The following is a 21555-nucleotide window of genomic DNA, read 5'->3' as shown; positions in this document are numbered from 1 at the left end:
AACAGGTCTAACAGCTAGACCAAACATGTTTGGGTGTCCCTGCCAGGCCTATGGATTAAACAAAGAAAGAAAGGAAAAGAAAAGAAAAGAAAAGAAAAGAAAAGAAAAGAAAAGAAAAGAAAAGAAAAGAAAAGAAAAGAAAAGAAAAGAAAAGAAAAGAAAAGAAAAGAAAAGAAAAGAAAAGACAAGAAAAGACAAGAAAAGACAAGAAGAGAGAAAAGAAAAGACAAGAAAAGAGAAAAGAAAAGAAAGAGTAAAGGAGAGAAAAAATAAAAGTAGAGGAAGGAGAAGTAATAAAAAGTATGGCTAATGGGAGTGGTGAAGTGACCCCAGTACTGTTTGGTGATGCCAATGTCATAGGCTGCTGACCTTGACCCAGGCCAGACAAGTCAGCCACAACAAACAAGGGATGTGGAAAGTAGCAGTGAGGAAGGACCGGGATCAGGATGGAATGGGGCTGTGCTAGGCAAGACACTGCTCATCAGAGGCTAAGAGGTCGGAGATATTTCTTCCCTGGAGAAATAGCTAAGAGAACACAAAGAATGAAAAATTATGTGAGACGTAAGTAAGGAATCCTCATCATGATCAGCCAATGAGGAAGTGGGTAAACTCCACAAGGTTATCAAATGCATTCAACTCAACTTTTCAAGTTTCCAAGAAACATTCAAATAGAAAAGGTAAACCATTTCTTAAACTTGAGGTAACAGACAATGGGGTCAAGGGCTCCCAACTGAGGAATGGTAGCCCAAACAAGGAGGAATCCATGCCGGATAAACAGTACTGCCAGAGCAGAGACAGGAGGAGTGAGCTTCCGAACCAGCCCAGCCCAGCCCAAGGCCCACTAGAGTCTTGCTTATAGCTACTCCAGGAACAGTCAAAATTCCTACTTCTGAACTGACTAAAGCCAAACAGCAGTACTTCAAAATGCTCCAGCAGACGCAGGTGAAGGAACAAAGTAACCAACCTTAAATTTCACCATAGTGTTTGTTATGTGGCATAAGAATTTTCTATTGTGTCAACAGAATAAATTTCGTTTTCTAATAAATGATGTAATCCTCACCTTAAATTACTAAGATCAAGGATAGTTTTTGAGTCAACCCATTGCAAAGCATATTATAAAACAGAAGTCTGGATGGTGGATATACTAAAATCTGTTGGATGCTTTCTAGTTCTTTTCCCAATGATGGCAAAAACTTTTGCTGAAAAGTAGATCGTTAAGTCCGTACACAGGACTACTCCTGAGCTCTACACATCCTGATGGGCTTTCCTCTCCCTTGTTACTTTACCTTCTCTTGTTCAGCATGCAATACTCTTGCCTGTGTGTTTTCTGTGGCTGTCTGAAGCGAGTTGTTCCTCTTCTCCATCATCAGGTTACTCTGCTCAACATACCTATGAAATAGGGGAAAAGACATTTATCGAGCACCGAATGTATACCGGGCACAATCAGTGCTCACAACATTGCTCTACACTTCAAAAAACAATCTGAAAGCACTTTTGTTTTCCTTAGATCTGCAGTAATCAAGTTTGGAGGTAAGAACCGGGGCTGGAGGTATTGCCTTGCATAATGAAGAGAAGAGGAATTGGAAGCATGTATGGTGAGGGGGAATGAAAGAGAAAAGAGGAAGGAAGAAAAGAAAGCCCTTATCCCCCCCAAATCCCTCCACAAGTGGGAATCAAGAGACCTTAGAAAAGAGAAATATGGAAGAATGATTCTTTAAGTGAAATGCTATATGCTGTGACATGTTCCCCTGACCCGCCCCCTAATATCTTCAGAAGGATCTAGAAAAATTACACAATGTTTGGGCTTTATATGGAAATCAGTGAAGTTCTCATTGATGAAATAGAGTCAGCCCACACAAAAGAGAGAAGAGTTGACAGTATTCCTAAGGGTTTTCTACGTATTAACACCACTTTTACAGATGAGAAAACTATGGCCAAGAGGAATAAATAAATACACAAAGCCACGCAACAAAAGAGGAGCAGAGCTTGGATTCAAACACAGGTTTGCCTTATATCACAGCCTACTGTGCTCTTTCTACCAAAATGCCTCTCAGAAAACAAACAGTAATTCACATGACAGGCAGGAAACAAATAGCAGAAGTACACATAAACTACACTAAACAAACATGCTTATCTAACTTGGGCATTTACAAATGAAACCCTCTGTCCATCCTAGCCAGTGCCCCGTACCTGTCATTACCTCTGATTTCGTTCAATTAGTTCACTAATCTTGTCATTCTGTTCTTCTATGCGACTACTCTTTTCGAGGATCTCCTGTTTCAATCTTTCATTTTCCTAAATTCAAAATATATGATGTATAACTTGAGTTTTTAAGAGAAAAGTGCCAGAAATATAAGGGAATCAGCTTGAACTGATAGGTAACACTGTTATAAAATTTGAGATTAAAAAACTAGAACTTATGTCCATATAGATATAATATTTAAAACATCGAACCACACCTGATGAATACAAATCATTATGCCCAATAGATTAAACATATACATGGACATAAAATGAAGCAAAATTCCAAACTACAGTCTAAAAAAAAGTTTTCTTGTGACTCAATATTGATGAGGCACTTGGACTCAAATTAGGACATAATGGATTTTCCAGAATTTCCCAACTCAGTGCAGCATTTATCACAAGCTCTCTATCTGTGCTGCAGAGGTTTTAAAGCGTAGTGCATCCTGAGAGAGAAGGGGGCAAGACCCGCAGGCTGTGTTCTCTTCTTGATCCCTCTCACCTGAATAATTCGTTGGATGTTGCCCATAATCATGCTGGTTTCCATTGTAACCGACATGCTGGGAAGCAGCAGGGAATTGCCAGCACTGTGCTTCTGTAACTCTTCAACCTACAAAAGGGGGAGGGAAGGACTTTGTGAGAAATTTTTAAATGAAGAAATAAAACTTACCCAAGATCTGACCACTTTTTTGAAGAGTTTCTGAGACAGTCTTGAACATAAACTAGCTTTCTTCTGCCACCTGGATTCCAAAATAAAAACTAACCTTCTAGGAAAATAACTACTAACTACTAGGAAGACAGGAAACCAAGGAAGAGTTTACCCATAGTCTTGGTTGCTCCCTATTTGCACCCCCTGTTCATTCCCCTACTTTCAACACAGCCCCAACCCTGACTCAGTCACCTTGGTCATGAGATGATCCATTTTATCAGCCACTTTGCTGACTGCCATTCGAATTTCAGTGTTATGTTGCCGGGCTTCAGTCATGAGAAACGAAGCCATGTCACTGGATCCTAAACAGACATAAGCCAAAAAGAACCTTATGAAACTGGAGCAGAGGAGACTGTATGAGGAAAAACCAATAGCTCTTGCAGCAGAGGAAAGAAAGAAATTAACATCTCAAAAATACTGGGAAATGCTGTAGGCGATTCACACTGTCAGGAGAAGATATAGAGAACACAGAGGAAAAGGGCTCCAAAGCTAATAGTAAGCTATGCTCCTGCAAAATGCATTGAGGGAGACAGTCTGGTCCAAGGGCACAAGGATGCCCACTTTGGTCTGCCATAGCACTAACAGCTCAGATTACTTCTCCACTCATCCAAGTGCATGCCAGGCATCGTACCAGGTACCAGGGATTCAGCAACGGATGAAACCTGGGTCTGCCCTTGGCGAGCTCACAGTCTGGTGGGGAGACTCACATGAAAACAGATTATTACAACAGAGTGTTTTAAGTGCAAGAGATGGACCATGTACAAGGTACAAAAGGAGCACAGAGAAAAGCAAAGATTAACTCTTTGGTGACACATATACACAGTTCTGTCTGTGGGAGGAGAAAAGGTAGGGATGTTAACAAGCAGGGAACATTTCACAGAGGAGAAGAGATTAGATGGTTTCCCAGATGGAGAAGGGGCAGGGCTCCAGACACAGTAGCATCCATGAAACCCTTACCACTCCGGGACCATAAATTATGTTGTAGGATATGCTGTCTTCTTCTTACCGCTGTCCTAAGACAAGCTGCGGAATAAGAAGGTAGGATAGCATTCCAGCTATTTAGGTTTTAGTTTGTGTTGGTTTTTAAACATAAAATTTACATTTCATTTTCTTTCGTTTTTTAATACAAAATTTACATTTTATTGTTTTATTTTTTATACCAATGAGTTTTTTATAGACACTTGTACATGCATGAAAGATACCTGTAAGTTACCCAAGTAACTGTTAACAACAGTTTCCCACGGTCAGGGATATTAATGATGGATATCAGGAAGTTTTTACTTTATACTCTTGTGTTGACTTTTTTATCAGAGCTTATTATTTGCATAATTTAAAAATGGTAACAAAGTAGCTTCCATTTGAGATACTGAATACCCCCAGTCACCACGCTTTCTCACAATTTTCCCCAACATGTTATTCTCTTAGTTTTCTATAAACTCTACAGAACCACTCTGACAGAGCAATGTAAAAGGGCTAGCAGGAGAAAATGCAAAAACAAAACAGAAAGTGGGCATGACAGGTTTTTTGCAGATGATGGAAACGTTCTAAAATTGGACTGCCGAGAAGGTTGCACAACTCTGTAATTTTACTGAAAAAAATCCTTGATTTATGTGAGAGAGAGAGAGAGAGAGTAGGGGAGGGGTGGAGAGAAAGGGAGACACAGAATCTGAAGCAGGCTCCAGGCTCTGAGCTGTCAGCACAGAGCCCGACGCGGGGCCTGAACCCACAAGCGGTGAGATCATGACCTGAGCCAAAGTCAGGACGTTTAACCCACTGAGCCACCCAGGCACCCCTCTCAAGAAAGCTATTTAAAAAAAATGGAAGAAATCTATTGGAGTGAATATGAAAACGGTCTGGCAGCGGAGGGAAGGGGAGCAGAAGATGAGAAACCATGGGGTCCGCTCCCTACCTTGAAAATGGGGAGACTGAGAGAGCGGTGTGGGGTACAGGGGCCGCGCGGGCTGCAGCTGGGAGGTGACGGCTGACACGTGGGGATAAGCGTAGGCTTGCATACCTGCATAGGGCTGAGAAAATGCCAAGTTATAGCCAGTTTATAAAACATTCACGTCTTTCTTTTCTGCTTAATCTGTCTTTGATGGCATAAAGAGATTAAGCTGGAAGGAGACGCAACCTTGTTAAGGGTGGAGACAGAGTAGATCAAGTTCGGTACTGGGTAGGCACTGCAGCAGGAGAGTTATCTGTGTCATCCAGTGGTGCGTGATCACTAAAGTCCTGCCCAGAAAGTGAGGGAAGTGTGTCTCAGGTCACTCCCCCCAGTCCTCTGGCAGTATGATTTAATTAAGTAGGGATTCGTCTCCCAGCCACTGGGCCTACTGATGGTCTAAGAAATTTTTAAACTAAAGAAACATGGCTGAGGCTCCACTGGGGTCACAGGACAGGTATTCATTGAGATTTCAAAGTAAATCCACCAGTCTCCAAAGGATGACTCTTCCCTGCTAGATTCTGATGCTCTTGTGACCAAGAGCTTTCATTTTCTCCTGAACTGTGGTCCCTTCAACTATAAAATGAAAATAATAACTCCACTCAGGGTGGTTGTGTAGACTAGACAAAGTGATATATATGTAAAGTTCCTAACAGCTGGTAAGTTAAGGGCCTGGCAGATAGGAAATGCTCAATAAACAGTAGCTTTCATTTAAATGATGATGGTTATTCTTCCTTGAGTTAAGGAAATCCAGCTCATTTCCAGGGATAGATAAACTACCTACCCAGCCATTATTAACAAAAAACAAACAAAAAACTCAGGCTATAGGATAGTAATTGTCCACTTGGCAGTGGGGAGAGGGCAAGTTGGGCCTTTATTTCACTCTTGACATACCCTGTCCCACCAATGGGACCTAGCTCACCAGCCATCACTCCCACCCTTCCACTATAGATCACCAAGGAAGTGAGGCCCTCTTATTACTGGGGGTATGTTTTATCCACCAAATATGTCAAGGCAGTAAAAAGAATCCACTGTCCTGGCAAATGTCAACAGAGGAGACAGACTGCTGTCACTGCCTTCTGTGAAACAGAATAAAACTTACTTTAGGAGATCTCTTTTGGAAGATAACTAGAGAAAGAGTCTCCATAGAGACTCCACCCTCAACCTACAACAGTTCTGCTAAGTACAATGCAAAACGTTAGCCTATCAGCTGCTAGATAGAAAAGAACACAGAGGACTTGAATACACCCTTCAAGGAGACATGTGCAAAGGAAAGAAAACAAACACTGACTGGGCCTTTACCATGTGCCAGGCCTTGTACCGGGTGCTTTGCCTGTTCTCACATTTCTGCTTTACAACAAGCTGTAAGGTAGGTGATCCTTTGTCTGGTTTAGAGATAAGATAGTGGCGGTTCAGGAAGGGGGAGAGTGATAAATTCCGATGTGGGGAATCGCTACGGTACAATCTGTGCAGGAAGGTGAAAAGACACTGACAAGAACCTAGTAAGTTACAGCTTATAACTGATGTGGTTTAAAAACCTTGTTACCTGAAAGGACTGGGCATTTCCAGACACAGCTGAGTGGGAATCGAGAGATGCCACTTGCATTAAGGCAGCAGAGGGTGCCTGGAGTCCAGAAACAGATGGCTGAGGTGCTAAGATAAAGCAAAAAGTTTTCACCATTATCCATCCTGCCCTCCTTGGCAGAAGTCTGGCCTAGAACTTTACATGCTACAACACACTCCGGACTTGACCACTGTCCTCATCTACTCTCCTGAAACCAACTCTACTGGAATCTCAGCAACGGGCTGGCACAAGGAACCTGGGGGTCTCGGGCACATGTGACTCAGACCTATGGTCCCATCAGCTGACGGGAAGTACAGAATTACATGCAGGGGGGTGTCTCCTTAGCTGAGTGCACACTTCCGAAACTGGCAATATCCCACAGCAGGAGACACAGCAGGCAGACCAAATCCATCTCCAGGGCTGAAAGCGCCCCACCGAGGGACAAACTGACAAGTTTTACACTCTAATCCGGTTCTCAATACTAAAACAATGCAGCCTAACAATGTAAGGAACAGGGATGATAACTCTGGTGCTGACTTAATTCAAGGCCACAGAGCCAGAGAGGTTCCTTACCTTGTGAGGTCATCTGCGGTAGCACGGGATGCGCTGGCTGGAGAGAGGGCTGCATGGATGGAGTTGCCACCGGCTGTCCAGCTCCTTGCACAGTGTTCACTTCCTGAAACAGGAACAAACATTTTGGTTACTATGTATTGGGTCCTTAAATGAAGACTGAGGCTGATCGTCTACCCTAAACCTGCTTACCCCCAGTGTTTTTAGGCAAAGAAGAGGAAGGAAAGGCAAGAGTTTAGGGTGTGGGCTGTGGGAGATCCCTTCCCCCTATAAATCATACCAAATAATTAAATAGAGTTAATTTCTTCAAACATTCTAAGTTGTTGATATTTTAGGGACTAAAGCAGCTGTAGTGACCGCTCTCCAGAATGTATCATTTTCCAAGCGAGCAGTTACCTTAAAATTGACCTAGTGTGTTCCCAGAGAACAGGGTTCTCTTGCAAGGAAACCCGGGGAACAGTATAGCCTCTCCTCTTCTGCCAAATAATCCCCACAGACCTCAAGGTACTCACTTAAAATCAGACAGATTGGGTTCACTGGGTCTCTTTTTAGAGTGTTTTCCCCCATTCTTTCTTTTCATAAAAATCAAAGCAACGTTGGTCTCTACTATAATTCTAAACAAAATTATCTTCTGAACATTTGCCCAATTCGTACAAGGAAAAGACAAACTTGGGTCACAAAATATGGTGACTGTGATCCGCTATCTTACAGTTCGAAGGGTGAAATCTCTTTGACATTCTTTTACTTTAGAACTTCCCCTTGTCCCCTCATATTCTCAAAAATGTATTATGCATTTCTGGAAAAGTATGACAGTTTCACATCACTGCAGCTCTAATCCGCCTAAATGTCTAACAACAGAATGAAAGGAATTTAAAAAATAGAGCTAACAGAACACTGAGTTGCCTTTGAAGAAAACAATGCTTTATTTATTTATGTTAATTATATTATTTACAGTGAGTACTTATAACAAGAGGCCCCAGAAATCCTATCCTCTTTTAAAACATTAAATCTACTGAGAGCCTGGGGCACCAGGGTGGCTCAGTTGGTTAAGCAACAAACCCTTAATTTCGGCTCAGGTCATGATCTCATAGTTCATGAGTTTGAGCCCCATGTGGGGCTCTGTGCTGACAGCATGGAGCCTGCTTGAGATACTCTCTCTGCCCCTCCTGTGTGCCTTCTTTCTCAAAAATAAAGAAAGAAACTTAAAAAAAAAAAAAAAAAAAAAGAACTCTTAAAAAAATTTGAACTTCAAAACTACTTAGAGCTTTGCCAGGAAGAAATAAAACAAAATGATGAAAAATAAAGCCTATTTTGGAAAAATTTTTCAAGAGCATCACCTTTGCTTTGTTTTATATCAAAGTCAAAGAATCCTAAAAATCAATCTGTTATGTGTTTCAGTTCAACTGAGAGAGGATGATATTATTCAATAAGGACCTGACCAACAGGAAAAGAGCTAAGTTAGAACTAAGCTACTTTCATATCATACACCAAATTCCAGGTGGATAAAAATTTTAGATCAAAATATGAAATAATACTTTTAGAAAACACATGTGATGTTTATAATATCTGAAAGTGAGAAAGCTTTCTAAACATAATGTCAAAACATAATGTCAAAGCATAATGTCAAAAGCAAAAGACATAGGGAAAAAACTGATACAATTCATTGCAATAAAATTCTTGAAATTCAGGGGTGCCTGGGTGGCTCAATTGGTTAAGCGTCCAGTCTTGGCCCAGGTCATGATCTCTGCTGTCAGCACAGAGCCCACTTCGGAACCTCCAACCCACCCCCCCTCCCCAACCCACCCCGCCTCTGCTCCTTCCCTGCTCACTTTCTCAAAAGCAATAAATAAAAAAATTAAAAAAAATTTTTTTAACTTCAAAACAACCACACCATACACAAAGCCAAAAGACAAAACAGTGCGATCCTCAGCAAAAGGTAATGTCAGTGGGAACACCAACATGTCCGAAGAGAATCTAGACATTCAATCAACCAATATGAATTGAGCATCTTTCATGGTTTGGGCACCATGCTGCCTCAAGCGTGGTTTTTACTGACAATAGAGATTCTAGAAGAAGGCTAAACTGACTACTTAAAACTTGCCTGTTCTTGTGGCAGATGTATGAGATTGCTTCCATTTCTGAGGGGAAGTACTAATCACAGTGGAAACACATGTACCAATACTAACCTGCATCGTTTTGAATATAAGCTCTCCACAGGATTCTGGGTTACAGGCAGAAAAAGTCATAATTTTAACCAAAAGGACACAAGGTAGAAATATTAGCACTATTCATTCTAACAGAGACAGGGGGTCATACCTCAATTTCTGAATCATTGGAATCCAGCTGTGGTGGAAGGATGGGCAGCATGGGCTGGCCCATTTTAGCCATCCGAGAGATCAACTTAGCTTTGACTGTATCAGGATTCTAAAAAGAGAAGAGAGTCACAAAAATCACTATAATCAAGGCTCACTACTTTAGTCCTATGTCTTTGGCTCTTAAATCAAATCCTTCAGTAAGCCCCCCTGCCATGTTGATTTGAACCTATTTCTTCTACAAAATAAGAATTAAATATTTCTTGCCAAAGAAAGCACACACGGGTCACAATTAATAATAGCAGTAAAAAATAATTCCCTGTATGTTGGAATGAACACAGGGGTTCCACGTGTATTACCTTATTTCAATCAAGTCTCCCACCAGGTGTAATTCTTCTCATTTTACAGGTGAAAAACTATATACAGATCAAGGGAAAGAGGCATTGTAGATGACAGTACCCTCTGAAAACCCTGGGAGAAATTCAGCAAATAGATGTTCAGAAAAGATTTGGGGAAAGAAGGAAACAGGAGCTCTTTGTTCCAAATTCAGGTTCATATAACTCTGACTTGGCATTGACTACACACTAGTCCCTGTGCTAGAAGCCTCTATATCTGTTCAAGTGCAGCCTTCAGAGTGGAGAGTACATACCCTGAGGGTATATATGATGATCTATTGGGCATAAAAAGAAATGACCATAACCTCTATTTTTGGATTATTTTAAGCGGTTATAAACATAAGATATTAAACTTATTTATTACAGGGATGGACAGTACTTTATACAATTTGTAAACAGATATATATTGGGTGCATGTTCTCATTTTTTTAACTGATCAGAGGGACATAATCAAAGAAAGCCGGGCCCGTCAAAAGAGGACTAGATATACCATATCCACACAGTGGCATAGCCCGATCTAGAGATTAAAAAAAGAACGAGGAAGCTTTCGGTATGCTAACACGGAAAGATACTGTTACATATACCATAATGTAAAAAGCATGGAGGACAACACATATACTATGCCATTTTTTGTGAAAGGATGGAAAAATAGAATATACATTCCTATTTGTTTGCAGCTGCATTAAAAACATTAAAAGAATATATATGAAACTAATAAACGCAGTTACCTAAAAGGAGAGGGAGATGGGATGGGGTAGATGGGGATAGGGGCAGGAGTGAATCTTCGCAATGTATATCTTCTTGTATTGTTTTGATCATTATCAAAACGTATGAATGTAATCACCTATTCAAAACAAAAAATAAAAACTTAAATGTAAAAAGAAAGAAGATGGTGAGTTTTGCCTCAATTAAAAAAAAAAAAAAAAGAAAAAACTATTGGGGCGCCTGGGTGGCTCAGTCAGTTGAGTGTCCGACTTCGGCTCAGGTCATGATCTCACGGTCCGTGAGTTCGAGCCCCGCGTCGGGCTCTGTGCTGACAGCTCAGAGCCTGGAGCCTGCTTCGGATTCTGTCTCCTTCATTCTCTGCCCCTCCCCACTTGTGCCCTGTCTCTCTCTCAAAAATAAATAAATGTAAAAAAAAAAAAAAAAAAAACTGTAAAAGACAAAAGAAAATTTTTTAAAAGTTTGAAGACCAATTGTCTACTGGAAGTTACTGAAGCTTAGAAACAGGTGACAACAATAGCTCTGCCTAGAAAGTACCAGAGAACCCACACTAAATAATTTTCGTGACCGTTTGAAGATCTGAGGTTATCATTGTTTTTCAATTTTCTTAATTCTCTGGCTTCAAGTTTTGGGGTTCTGGAGATCACTCGTTATACATACCAAATCAATTATTTGTTTAATAATTCCTGCTTTAGGCTGATTATAAACAAGTAAACCAGGGCCAGAGAGAAATTAATCATCAGTTTCACTCTACGCAATTAATTATCTTGTTTCCCAGCATGGAGGCGAAGGCCCCAGGGCTTTCATCTCATCCTCATGCGGCAAACTCAGATGCCTTCACCGACCAGGCAGGGCAGCAGTCAAGAACAGTGTTCATGCTCCCAAAGGCTTTCAAATCCAAATTCTACTACAACCGTATGCTAGTCTTCTCATCTTGCAGTCAGAGAAACACAGAGGCCCAGTGACTGCCTCAAAGTCAACTAGTTGGTGAATTAGTGCAGGATTCGTCTAAGACAATGAAAGCGTGAAGCCACACATTGTTAGCAGTAATCATGATAATAACGAGAGCTAATGTTAAGTGAACGCTTACAGTATGCCATACACAATGCTAACACCTCCACAGACATTATTTTATTTAAACTTCATAAAAATCTCTTAAGTATAAAGTGAAGGCATACTTTATGTAGGCTCTAAGCTTAGTGCTTTACAAACAGATCACAAGAACCCTTTAAAGGAACTATGAGAATTATATCCACTTTAATAATGAAGAAGCTGAGAACTAGAAGTTAGATAATTTTCTCAAGGCCACAAGTTTACCAGAATAAAGATCTGAACACAGGTCTGTCCTTGTAGAAGCCCAAGCTAATTTATACTAATTTCCAAGGAAGGGGAAATTAATAAAATAGTGAACTTTTTTTTTTTTTTTTTTTGTCTATCCTACCCTAGGCACATGAAACCTTTCAGCAGACTTGGGGTGAGGGAGACAGACTTGCATACTCACTGTATTTACTGTCAGCTGTTCATTGAGGGAGTTAGATTTGATACGAAGAGCCGGCTCCCTGAAAGTAACACACATGCTAAGATAAAAAAAAAAAATCCCAAATCCATAATCTTAAGTCTCAATCATATTAGATAAGCAAACTGTTTTTGAAAACATTTGTCAATTCACTTGCTGTGAAAGAGAATTTTAATCATTCTTCAGTTTGCACAATCTCTGAAAGTTGGTGAAAATGAATAATTTTCCATTCAAATTGTTTTGATTATTTCCATTTTTTTCCCCTTGAGTATGTGCTTTATGTTTATGCCTTTTACCCAATTTTCTTCCATGGTCTGGCAGGTATTCATATACATCTGAGTTAGTGGTTTAAAAGACTGTGAGTATTAATCAATTCTTTGTCAGAAAAATCTTCAAGCAAATATTTTCCCCACTTCCCTCATCTCATTTTTTCCCAATTATTTAAAATTATTTTAGTTTGCAACTATACCTTATTTCTTAACCCCTCTAAGGATCGCTTCTATGGACAATAAAAAAGCATGATACAACTTCAGGATCTTACCCTGATTTGAAAGGCACCGATGTAGGTGGTGATACAACAGGGTCAGCAGAGAGGCTGTCCGCACCTGGTATGGGAGAAGGGGCGGCGGAATCGCGGGAGCTAACGCTGTGCCCATCAGAGCCAGAATCTCTGGCAAACTTGACCTGGGAAGAGATCAACCACAGGTGGAACAGGCTACAAAAAAGAGATCCTGCCTTCTCTGCCCTCCTTTCTTTTACTTATTCTTCACTACACAAGTCATTACCTGTTCCCTTGTAGCAAATCAGAAAATGTAGATAAGCCAATCATCATCTCCATCATCATCATCATCCGTAATCCAACCACGACACAATAACACTGCTAGAGTCTGTGCAGTGTTTCACATCTATGTGTTTGTATATTTTTTACAAAAAAGGGACCATATTGTTTTGAAACCTGCTTTGCTCACTCAGTAATACATTTCCATGTTACTAAATTACCAATCTACAACATCATTTTTAACTACTGAAGAGTATGTCTAACTTCAAGGGCCATACCCATACCTGCTATTATCTAGAAGAAAAAGTCTCTAAAAGACTATGGAAACCGAAGTCTTAAATATGTTGCTACAAAATTTATTTCACCAATTCCTAGTTGTTAGACATCCAGTTCATTTCTAATTTCCCTGTCACATCATAAACAATACTTCTATGAATGACTTTTTATCTATATCTTTGCACATAATCTTTCCCAAAGTATAAATTCCCAGAAGTTAAACAGTTGGAGAAAAGGTATGTTCATTTTTAAGGCTTTTGGTATACACCACTACATTTCACACCACAAAGGGTGAACTCCTCTCTCTCTACTCCACAAGTAGTGTGTAATGTTCTCTTGATGCTCATCACACTGGGTATTATCATTCTGTATCAGCCTGGTCAATTTAATAAGCATGTCAATTTGTAATTCATTGATTATTAGTAATATGGAGTATTTTTTTCCTCATGGTTACAAAATGCCAGTCTTAATGGATTCAAATTGGTTTGCTTTTTTTTTTAAATGTTTATTTATTTTTCAGACAGAGTGAGACAGACACAGAGTATGAGCGGGGAAGGGACAGAGAGAGAGGGAGACACAGAATCCAAAGCAGACACCAGGCTCCGAGCTGTCAGCACAGAGTCCGACATGGGGCTTGAAATCACGAACTGTGAGATCATGACCTGGGCCGAAGTCAGACGCTTAACCAAACTAAGCCACACAGGTGCCCTGGTTTGTTATCCAAGACCAATCATGACTTCCTCAAAGTCAAAGGAAAACTCAGAATATAAAAGCTGTGGAAAAGGCAGCTCAAAGCACATCAGTAAAAGAAGGCTGGAATGACTCAGCAGAGATAAAGGTGTTCAATTAGGAAAGTCCTTGAGAAGAAAAGCATATTATTGGTTGCAGCAGAAAGAACAGCCACAGTGAAGATAATCATAATTTTTATTTTCTACATTATATTTTATAGTCACAAACACTAGCACACCTAACAAACACAATGTAAAAGCAAACAAAGTCTTTTTTTTTTTTTTTTTTGGAGGGGAGCATTAATTTAACCACAATTTGTTACAAATTTTATTGTAGAAATTCTACATATTCACGATAAAAATTTTGGAGAATGTACAAAAGAAAAGTTTCTGAACTCCATTTCCATTCCCCAGAAAAAGTCACTTTTAATCATTTTTTTTTAACATTCCAGAAATTTCCTATGAAGATATGGGCAATATACATGTATCTATCTGTATAGATACAGACATACATATGTACATGTGTATGACTGTGTATATACATTTTTATATGTTTGTTCATAAATATTTTATATATTTACATACACATGCATACACTATCCATACTATACATACACATATCATACTATCCATACTAATTTGCAACTTGCTTTTTTCACTTAACAACAGATTTTGCATATTCTGTAAGAAATGCATAAAAGTCCACTCCATGAAAAACCGTAACTTACCAGTTGCTTAATGATGGATATTTAAGTTATTTCCAGTTTTTACTATTATAAACAACATGACAGAGAGAGGAAGCTAAGTATCTCTATCTATGTACAGATATCTTTGCATTATTATGTAAACATAGAGACAAAATAAATTAAATTTGTAGCCATGGAAATACTAAGGCAAAAATCACATACATTGGATAGGAACCACTATTTTACAGACAGAGTAAAAAAGTTAGTGTAGAGAACTAACTTGTTCAGTCACTACCTCTTCTAGACTCAACAGAGCACCAGGAAGGACATAAACCTTGGTCTTCAGATTCCAAAGCTGTAGCTCTTTCCAACTATACCATTTCTTTAAAAAATAAAAAATAAAATAAAAAGTCTTTGAACTTGTTTTTCAAACATATTTATCCATTTTACTTAATGGCAAAAAGGACTCATCAAACACAAAACAGCACAATTTCACTCACCCGCCTCATCTCCACCTCGTACACCAGGATTGAGTCTGGCGACTGAGTCCATCCGGTTACCCCTTCAGAGCCGGCAGCACAGGCTGGAGGGATGACAAGCAACCGCTTCCCTCCTTTTTTCATGCCCAGCATCCCATCCTCCCAGGCCTTCAGGAATCGGACAAGAGGAAAAGCTTATCAGACACAAGCCTTCTCATAAGACAAAATGAAGTGCTGGGATTAGGATCCTCTCATCCACACTTTCAGATTTGGACCTCTAAAGATCCTAGAGAGATCAAGTTCAACTATTCCCCTTGCCAACCCCCCCACCCCCCCAACTGCCACCGGTTATAAGAATATCTAGAATACTCCTTCTATTCACTTGTAAAAGCCAACATATTTGGGGCTAGATGAAATACACTTATCTTAGATAATGAGAGAAACTGGAGGAGAGAATGGTATTAAAAGAGAAATAATTTGCAACTACGTGGATGGAACTAGAGGGTATTATGCTGAGCGAAATTAGTCAGTCAGAGAAAGACAAATATATGACTTCACTCATATGAGGACTTTAAGATACAAAGACATGAAGGAAGCAAAAATAATATAAAAACAGGGAGGGGGACAAAATAGAAGAGACTCATAAATATGGAGAACAAACTGAGGGTTGCTAGAGGGGTTGTGGGAGGGGAATGGGCTGAATGGGTAAAGGGCATTAAGGAATCTACTCCTAAAAAAAAAAAAAAAAAAGGAATCTACTCCTGAAATCATTGTTGCACTATATGCTAACTAACTTGGATGTAAAGTAAAAAATAAATAAATTTTAAAAAAGAGAGAAATAAAAGCTATCATTCATTAAACACATTTTCCAAGTACTCTGGTAAGTGCTTTACTTGGACTGTGTTGTTTAATCCCTAAAATAACCTCATAAGGTTAGGCGCATTATCCCCATTTTACAGATAAGAAAACTGAGGCTTAGGGAGGCTTAAGTAACTAACCCAAGATCAAATTGTTAGTGAATTGTTAAGCCAAGATGTAACACTAGATCCATCTAGCTTTAAAGGTCAGGCCTTAACTCCTATGATCTATAAGAAAGTCTCCAAAAGATTCTAAGAAAAGGAGTGATAAACAAAGCTATGAAGAAAACCAAAAACCTTTTTGTCACTTGAGTGGCAATGAGTACTTTTACCAATGAGTACTTTGTAACACCTCTACATTCCTGACACAATGATAGCTCACATTTGTAAAATACTCTGAATTTTATAAACTTGCACAGTTGGTAAGGAAAAACTTCACAGTGTGAACCCAAGTCCTCAGACTCCAATCCCAGTGTTCTGCCTGCTATATCATAGCTGCTCACAACGACTGGAAAATGCTGATTCAAAGCATCTCAGACAGATAAAAATCACCCATTATGATACAATTCTAGAAGAAACAGTTTCACTTCTCTCCCTATGAGGCTACAAGAAGGACTTAATAATTTCCTCACAGTAACACAATGAAAAAGAAACAGTAGGAATTAAAGAAATGTCTCCATCTTCGCCTGAGTGGCTCAGTTGGTTAAGCATCCGACTTCCGTTCAGGTCATGATCTCACAGTTCATGAGTTCGAGCCCCGCGATAGGCTCTGTGGTGACAGCACGGAGCCTGGAGCCTGCTTTGGATTCTGTGTCTCCCTCTCTCTGCCCCTCGCCAGCTCGCACTCTGTCTCTCTCTCTCAAAATAAGCATTAAAAAAAAAAAAATTCTTAAAAAAAAAATGTCCCCATCTTCAATATATTCTCATAGGTTAAATTTTCCCATGTAGTTTTCCAGATCACGTGGAACTTTTTTTTCCTACTTTTTCACCACACCTTTCTGGACTCAATGCACCCAGGCTAGAAATTTCACAAATTTAATCTAAATTAAGCCCACCGCAATTAATAAAGTCATACAAAGAACACAGTTAACACTGTACCTTGATGACTTTTCCTGATCCTAATTTCAGGCGAAGCAGCTTATCTTTGTTAGCAGTAGAATCCAAAACCTGCAATTTGATCAAAGTAAATGAGGTCAGCCAATTTCCAAAAATAATAGTAATAATAATAATAATAATAATAATAATGTGATAGTCAATATAGATTAGCACAGTATTCCTGGAATAAGGAATGTCAAATATACTGGGCAGGGGCAGGTTGGGGGGGGGGGTAGTTCTTAAAAGACCCAAAAAGAAGGGACCACATCATGGCTAAATTGGGACTTGAATGTCCATTTTTTTTGACTTAGTCTAAAATTCTTTCTATCACATCATACTGCTTTTGAGAGCGTAATGATATTAAAACACAAAAGTCCATTCTATTTCCAGTATCTATTACACAAAAAAAAACAAAGAAACAATTGTAAAAAGAAGTCTAAAAAGAAGTTTTAAGCTTTGTGCAGTTGGCAGTATCATAGCCAATGAGGTTTATCTGAGGTGTGATTATTGCTAATACAAGTTTTAAGACCTAATCCCATCAGAATAAATTCAAGTTTGAAACCAGTATAGAAGGACAAAGACATACACACAAACCATTACCAAAAGTGATACTTAGGAGGAAACTGGTTTCCATTCTAAATAGATGAGACCAGGTGGCACTGAACAGATTGAACATATTAGCATTTCATGACTATACACCAAAAGCAGTCAGAGCAGGGTCCCTGAAAGATTTCTATTTGCCAAGAGCAGCAACTCACAGCAGTAATGCTTTACATATGAAGAGCCCTCATGCTATTTCAGTTACAAAAGCACTTGCAGGCTACCTTTCCTTACCTGGCCCAGCACATGATTCTGAAAGAGCCAGCTGGTATAGGCCACTTCCAAAGAATCTCCAACTTCTACAGCAGGGCCCTCCACTACAACGAGGTCCTGGCAGAGCACTGCATCTAGGGAGGGGGTGCTATTGCACTTGGCAATGCACACCTGTGAGACGAAATCAAAGCAGCATAAACTTAGTTCGAGCTCAGGAAATATTATCGTTAATGCTCTTTTCTAAACAGTGCTATCTACTAACAAAAGTGATTACGTGTTTAGGAATAAACCACTCTGAAGTCAGTAATCCTGCCAGGAATCAAAGTGCTTAAGAGTAAGGCTTTGGAGTCAGACTGTCTGGGTACAGATCTGGGCAACTGCCACTTATTAACTTATGGCCTCAGCCAAATAACTTAACTTCTGTGAACCTTATTTCATACAGGTTATTTTGTAAAATGGAGATAAAAACTCTGCAGTTAAGTTATACAACTTAGTTAATACAAATACAGTATTCGTATCTGTAGTTACTATCTGTAGTTGTGTCTGGAGTATCTGTAGTTAATACAAACACAGCACTCGGCACAGTGCCTGGCAAAGAATAGTAAGTACACAAAAAGCATTAGCTAGCATTACTCTGATGATTTTACTATTTCAGTGTTTAGGAACCTATGAAAGAAAGGAGAGCTTCTACAACACTTTCAAAAGGCATTTCTAAAGACAAACTAGAAAAAAGGCCATTTACAAAATCATGCTGCATTCCCAGAATTTGCATCTTCGCTTACAGATTTAGTCATATTACCTTAGCACAAATCTTAGACAAAAGAGTCAGACACATCTTCATGAATAATTATGGTCATTTTTAAACATGATACACATGAAAAATTTGCTACTCATTTTCTTAAAAGAAAGGTTTTATGGGGTACCTGGGTGGCTCAGTCAATTAAGCATCCGACTTTTGATCTTGGCTCAGGTCATAATCTCATGATTGGTGAGTTTGAGCCTTGCATCAGGCTCTGCACTGTTAGTGCTGAGCCTGCTTGGGATTCTCTCTCTCTCCCTCTGCCCCTCCCTGCTCACTCAGTCTCTCTCTCTCTCAAAATAAATAAATAGAGTTAAAAAACAAGATTTCATAATTGCAATCAATTACAATGAGACATCATTTTTTACCAAGCAAATCAGACTAAAAGAAAAAGGTGATTCTAAATGTTGGCAAAGGTATAGTGAGAGAACAGATATGAATGTGAAATATTATAATCTCTCTGAAAAGCAGTATGCCAAATTGTCTATAGAACCAAAAAATATTTGGACTCTTTGACACAATCTTCCACATCTAGAAATCTAGCGCAAGTAAATAATCAGGAAAAAAAAAAAAGAAGACACAGACTTATATACAATGCTTGCTACAGTATCATGTCAGACTGAAAACAATCTAAATGTCTAAAAGTAAGGGAATGGTTAAATAAATTCAAGAACATTCATACTATGCAGCTTTCAACAATGTTTCCAAATAATTTTTCATGAGGTGGGGAAAAACGCATTATACATTGTTAAAAAAAATAAGCAAAATATTGAACTCTTAAAGGAGTATGCCTATTTACATATATTACCCATAGAAAAAGGGAAACAGGGGCCTGGGTGGCTCAGTCTGTTAAGCTTCTGACTTAGTTTCAGCTCAGGTCATGATCTCATGGTTTGTGAGTTTGAGCCCCGCATTGGGCTCCGTGCTGGCAGTGCAGAAACTGCTTGGGATTCCCTCTCTCCCTGCCCTTCCCTCCCTCATGCTCTCTCTCTCAAAATAAATAAATAAACTTAAAAATAAATAAATAAGGGGCGCCTGGGTGGCTCAGTCAGTTAAGCACCTGACTTCAGCTCAGGTCATGATCTCACAGTTCATGGTTTTGAGCCCCACATCAGGCTCATGTCAGCTGACAGCTGAGAGCCTGCTTCGGATTCTGTGTCTGCCTCTCTCTCTGCCCCTTCCCACTTGCACTCTCTCAAAAAGAAATTAAAACGTTAAAAAAAAAAAAGCTTATAAATAAATACATAAATAATTTTTTTTTTTAAGAAAAAAGAAATCTAACATATTAATAGTGGTTCCTTCGGACACTAAGATTTCAAGTGATTTTTTAAAAAATGCTTTTCTAAATTTTCTACAAGGATCATATAACATTATAAAAGTTCTTTTGAAACACTATTTTTGAAAGATAGTTTTATTTATCCCTTAAAATAATTTATAAAGTGAAAAATGTTTGAAAGAAGTTTGCAGTAAGCCTTTCTGCTCTGAAAGTCACATTTTCAAGCAATTTCAATAAACATTCCTATTATTTCTCTGAGCCACAATAAGCTCAAGTGACAAATTTAGTGGGTTTTTTTTTTATGCTTGTCACTAACAACACATAGCAGGTTATAAGTTTTCCATATAGTTTCCTAAATCAAGAGAAATCCAAACTAGTGTTTGGCCTTTCACAATAAGAATAAGATGGTATTTACCTGTTTATTGAACTCCACAGCAGCCTTTTCCGACTCAAACATGATGGACCAGTTTTGTCTCTGGTCATCATAAAAGGTGCTATAGTTATTGGGCCGAACCTGGGGAAAGGAGAGATACTAGGATAACCCAACCACAGGTAGCACAGTGCATCATCTGACTGCCTAAACTCATTGAGAAGGGCCTTGACTGAAGTGGACCCAAAGAGAGATAGGGAACTTTCTTCTTCCCTCCTGCCCTCCACCAACCACCCTTGGTCCATTTCCCAGAAGGCAGGCAAGAGACTTGTTCGACAGGCTCTGTTAAGACATCCACACAGACGTCCAGGGGCTGAAATAGTAGATCTAATTCCTACCAGGTACACACAGACCAATCTCTCCTATAAACCCTTCCCAAAGGAGCTAATGATTCCAACATGGGAAGTCTTACCATGAGCTCAAAGTTCAGATGAATCCTGGCAACAGTAACTGGCTGTTGTTGACTGATATAAAGAAGAATCCTATACTGTATTCAAGTAAAGATAGGCAGAAAAAAAAGAGAACGGAAGTGAAAAGGCAATACAAAATCAGCAGTAAGATGTCAGGGGCTGTGCTTCAAAGAGGCATAAAACTCAAAACTCAGTTGATTGCTGAAAGCTTCGATTTTAAATTATATCCATTTTAATCGCTTCTCATTTTGGCCTTATTCTTTTACTGTAATTAGCAATGCCTTTATTTTGTCGGTGTTTCCATTGGTATGAGGGGTGACAAGAGATCTACAAATGGCCAACAGGTGCATAGAAAGATGCTCCACATCATTAGTCATTAGGGAGATGCAAATTAAAACCAAAAAAAGTACCACTTCACACCAACTAGAACGGCCATTTTTAAAAAAGGAAAAATAATGAAATAGTGGCAAGGTATTAGAGAAATTGGAACCCTCACATACTGCTTATGAAAATGTAAAACAGTACAGTTGCTGTGGAAACAGTCTGGCAGCTCCTCAAAAAGCTAAACAGAATCACCATAAGACACAGCAATTTCACCTTTAGCGCATCCCCCAAAGAGCTGAAAATAGATAATCACCAATGTTTACTGTACTATTATTCACGACAGTTGAAAGGGAGAAACTACCAAAAATGTCGATCAACTGATGAATGGATAAACAAAATGTGTTACCTACATACAACAGAATATTATCCAGCCCTGAAAAGGCATGAAATTCTGATAACATGCTACAACATGGATAAATCTTGAGAACATTACACTAATTGAAATAAGCCAGACATAAAAGGACAAATGACAAATATTGTATGATTCCGCTTATATGAAATATCTAGAATAGACAAATTCATAGAGACAATGTAAATTAGAGGGATGCCAGGTTGGCTCAGTTAAGTGTCCG

The 21555-nt window shown here is 39.1% G+C and overlaps 1 protein-coding gene and 1 pseudogene across 4 annotated transcripts in view; one reads left to right on the top strand and one right to left on the bottom strand.

Moving 5' to 3' along the window:
* The window catches only part of FKBP15 (FKBP prolyl isomerase family member 15), a 58317-nt gene that overhangs the window by 16231 nt on the left and 20531 nt on the right, over positions 1 to 21555 (bottom strand). For 2 of the 4 annotated variants that reach the window (XM_058694469.1, XM_058694470.1), the window contains exons 5-19: positions 20602 to 20676; positions 20175 to 20273; positions 17706 to 17855; positions 16875 to 16943; positions 14941 to 15087; positions 12514 to 12656; positions 11958 to 12015; positions 9343 to 9450; positions 7030 to 7132; positions 6439 to 6545; positions 4860 to 4974; positions 3143 to 3252; positions 2744 to 2851; positions 2201 to 2295; positions 1287 to 1389 (exon numbers count right to left, since the gene is read on the bottom strand). In XM_058694469.1, coding sequence (XP_058550452.1) covers positions 1287 to 1389; positions 2201 to 2295; positions 2744 to 2851; positions 3143 to 3252; positions 4860 to 4974; positions 6439 to 6545; positions 7030 to 7132; positions 9343 to 9450; positions 11958 to 12015; positions 12514 to 12656; positions 14941 to 15087; positions 16875 to 16943; positions 17706 to 17855; positions 20175 to 20273; positions 20602 to 20676 — 1590 coding nt within the window. The remainder of the gene's footprint in view (positions 1 to 1286; positions 1390 to 2200; positions 2296 to 2743; positions 2852 to 3142; positions 3253 to 4859; positions 4975 to 6438; positions 6546 to 7029; positions 7133 to 9342; positions 9451 to 11957; positions 12016 to 12513; positions 12657 to 14940; positions 15088 to 16874; positions 16944 to 17705; positions 17856 to 20174; positions 20274 to 20601; positions 20677 to 21555) is intronic. The other 2 variants (XM_058694471.1, XM_058694472.1) reach the window with 2 other exon arrangements.
* LOC131492308 (U4 spliceosomal RNA) lies at positions 17324 to 17445 on the top strand (annotated as a pseudogene).

This window comes from Neofelis nebulosa, chromosome 12, assembly GCF_028018385.1.
Source record: "Neofelis nebulosa isolate mNeoNeb1 chromosome 12, mNeoNeb1.pri, whole genome shotgun sequence".
NCBI lineage: Eukaryota > Metazoa > Chordata > Mammalia > Carnivora > Felidae > Neofelis > Neofelis nebulosa.
This window is presented reverse-complemented; position numbering and strand designations above follow the sequence as displayed.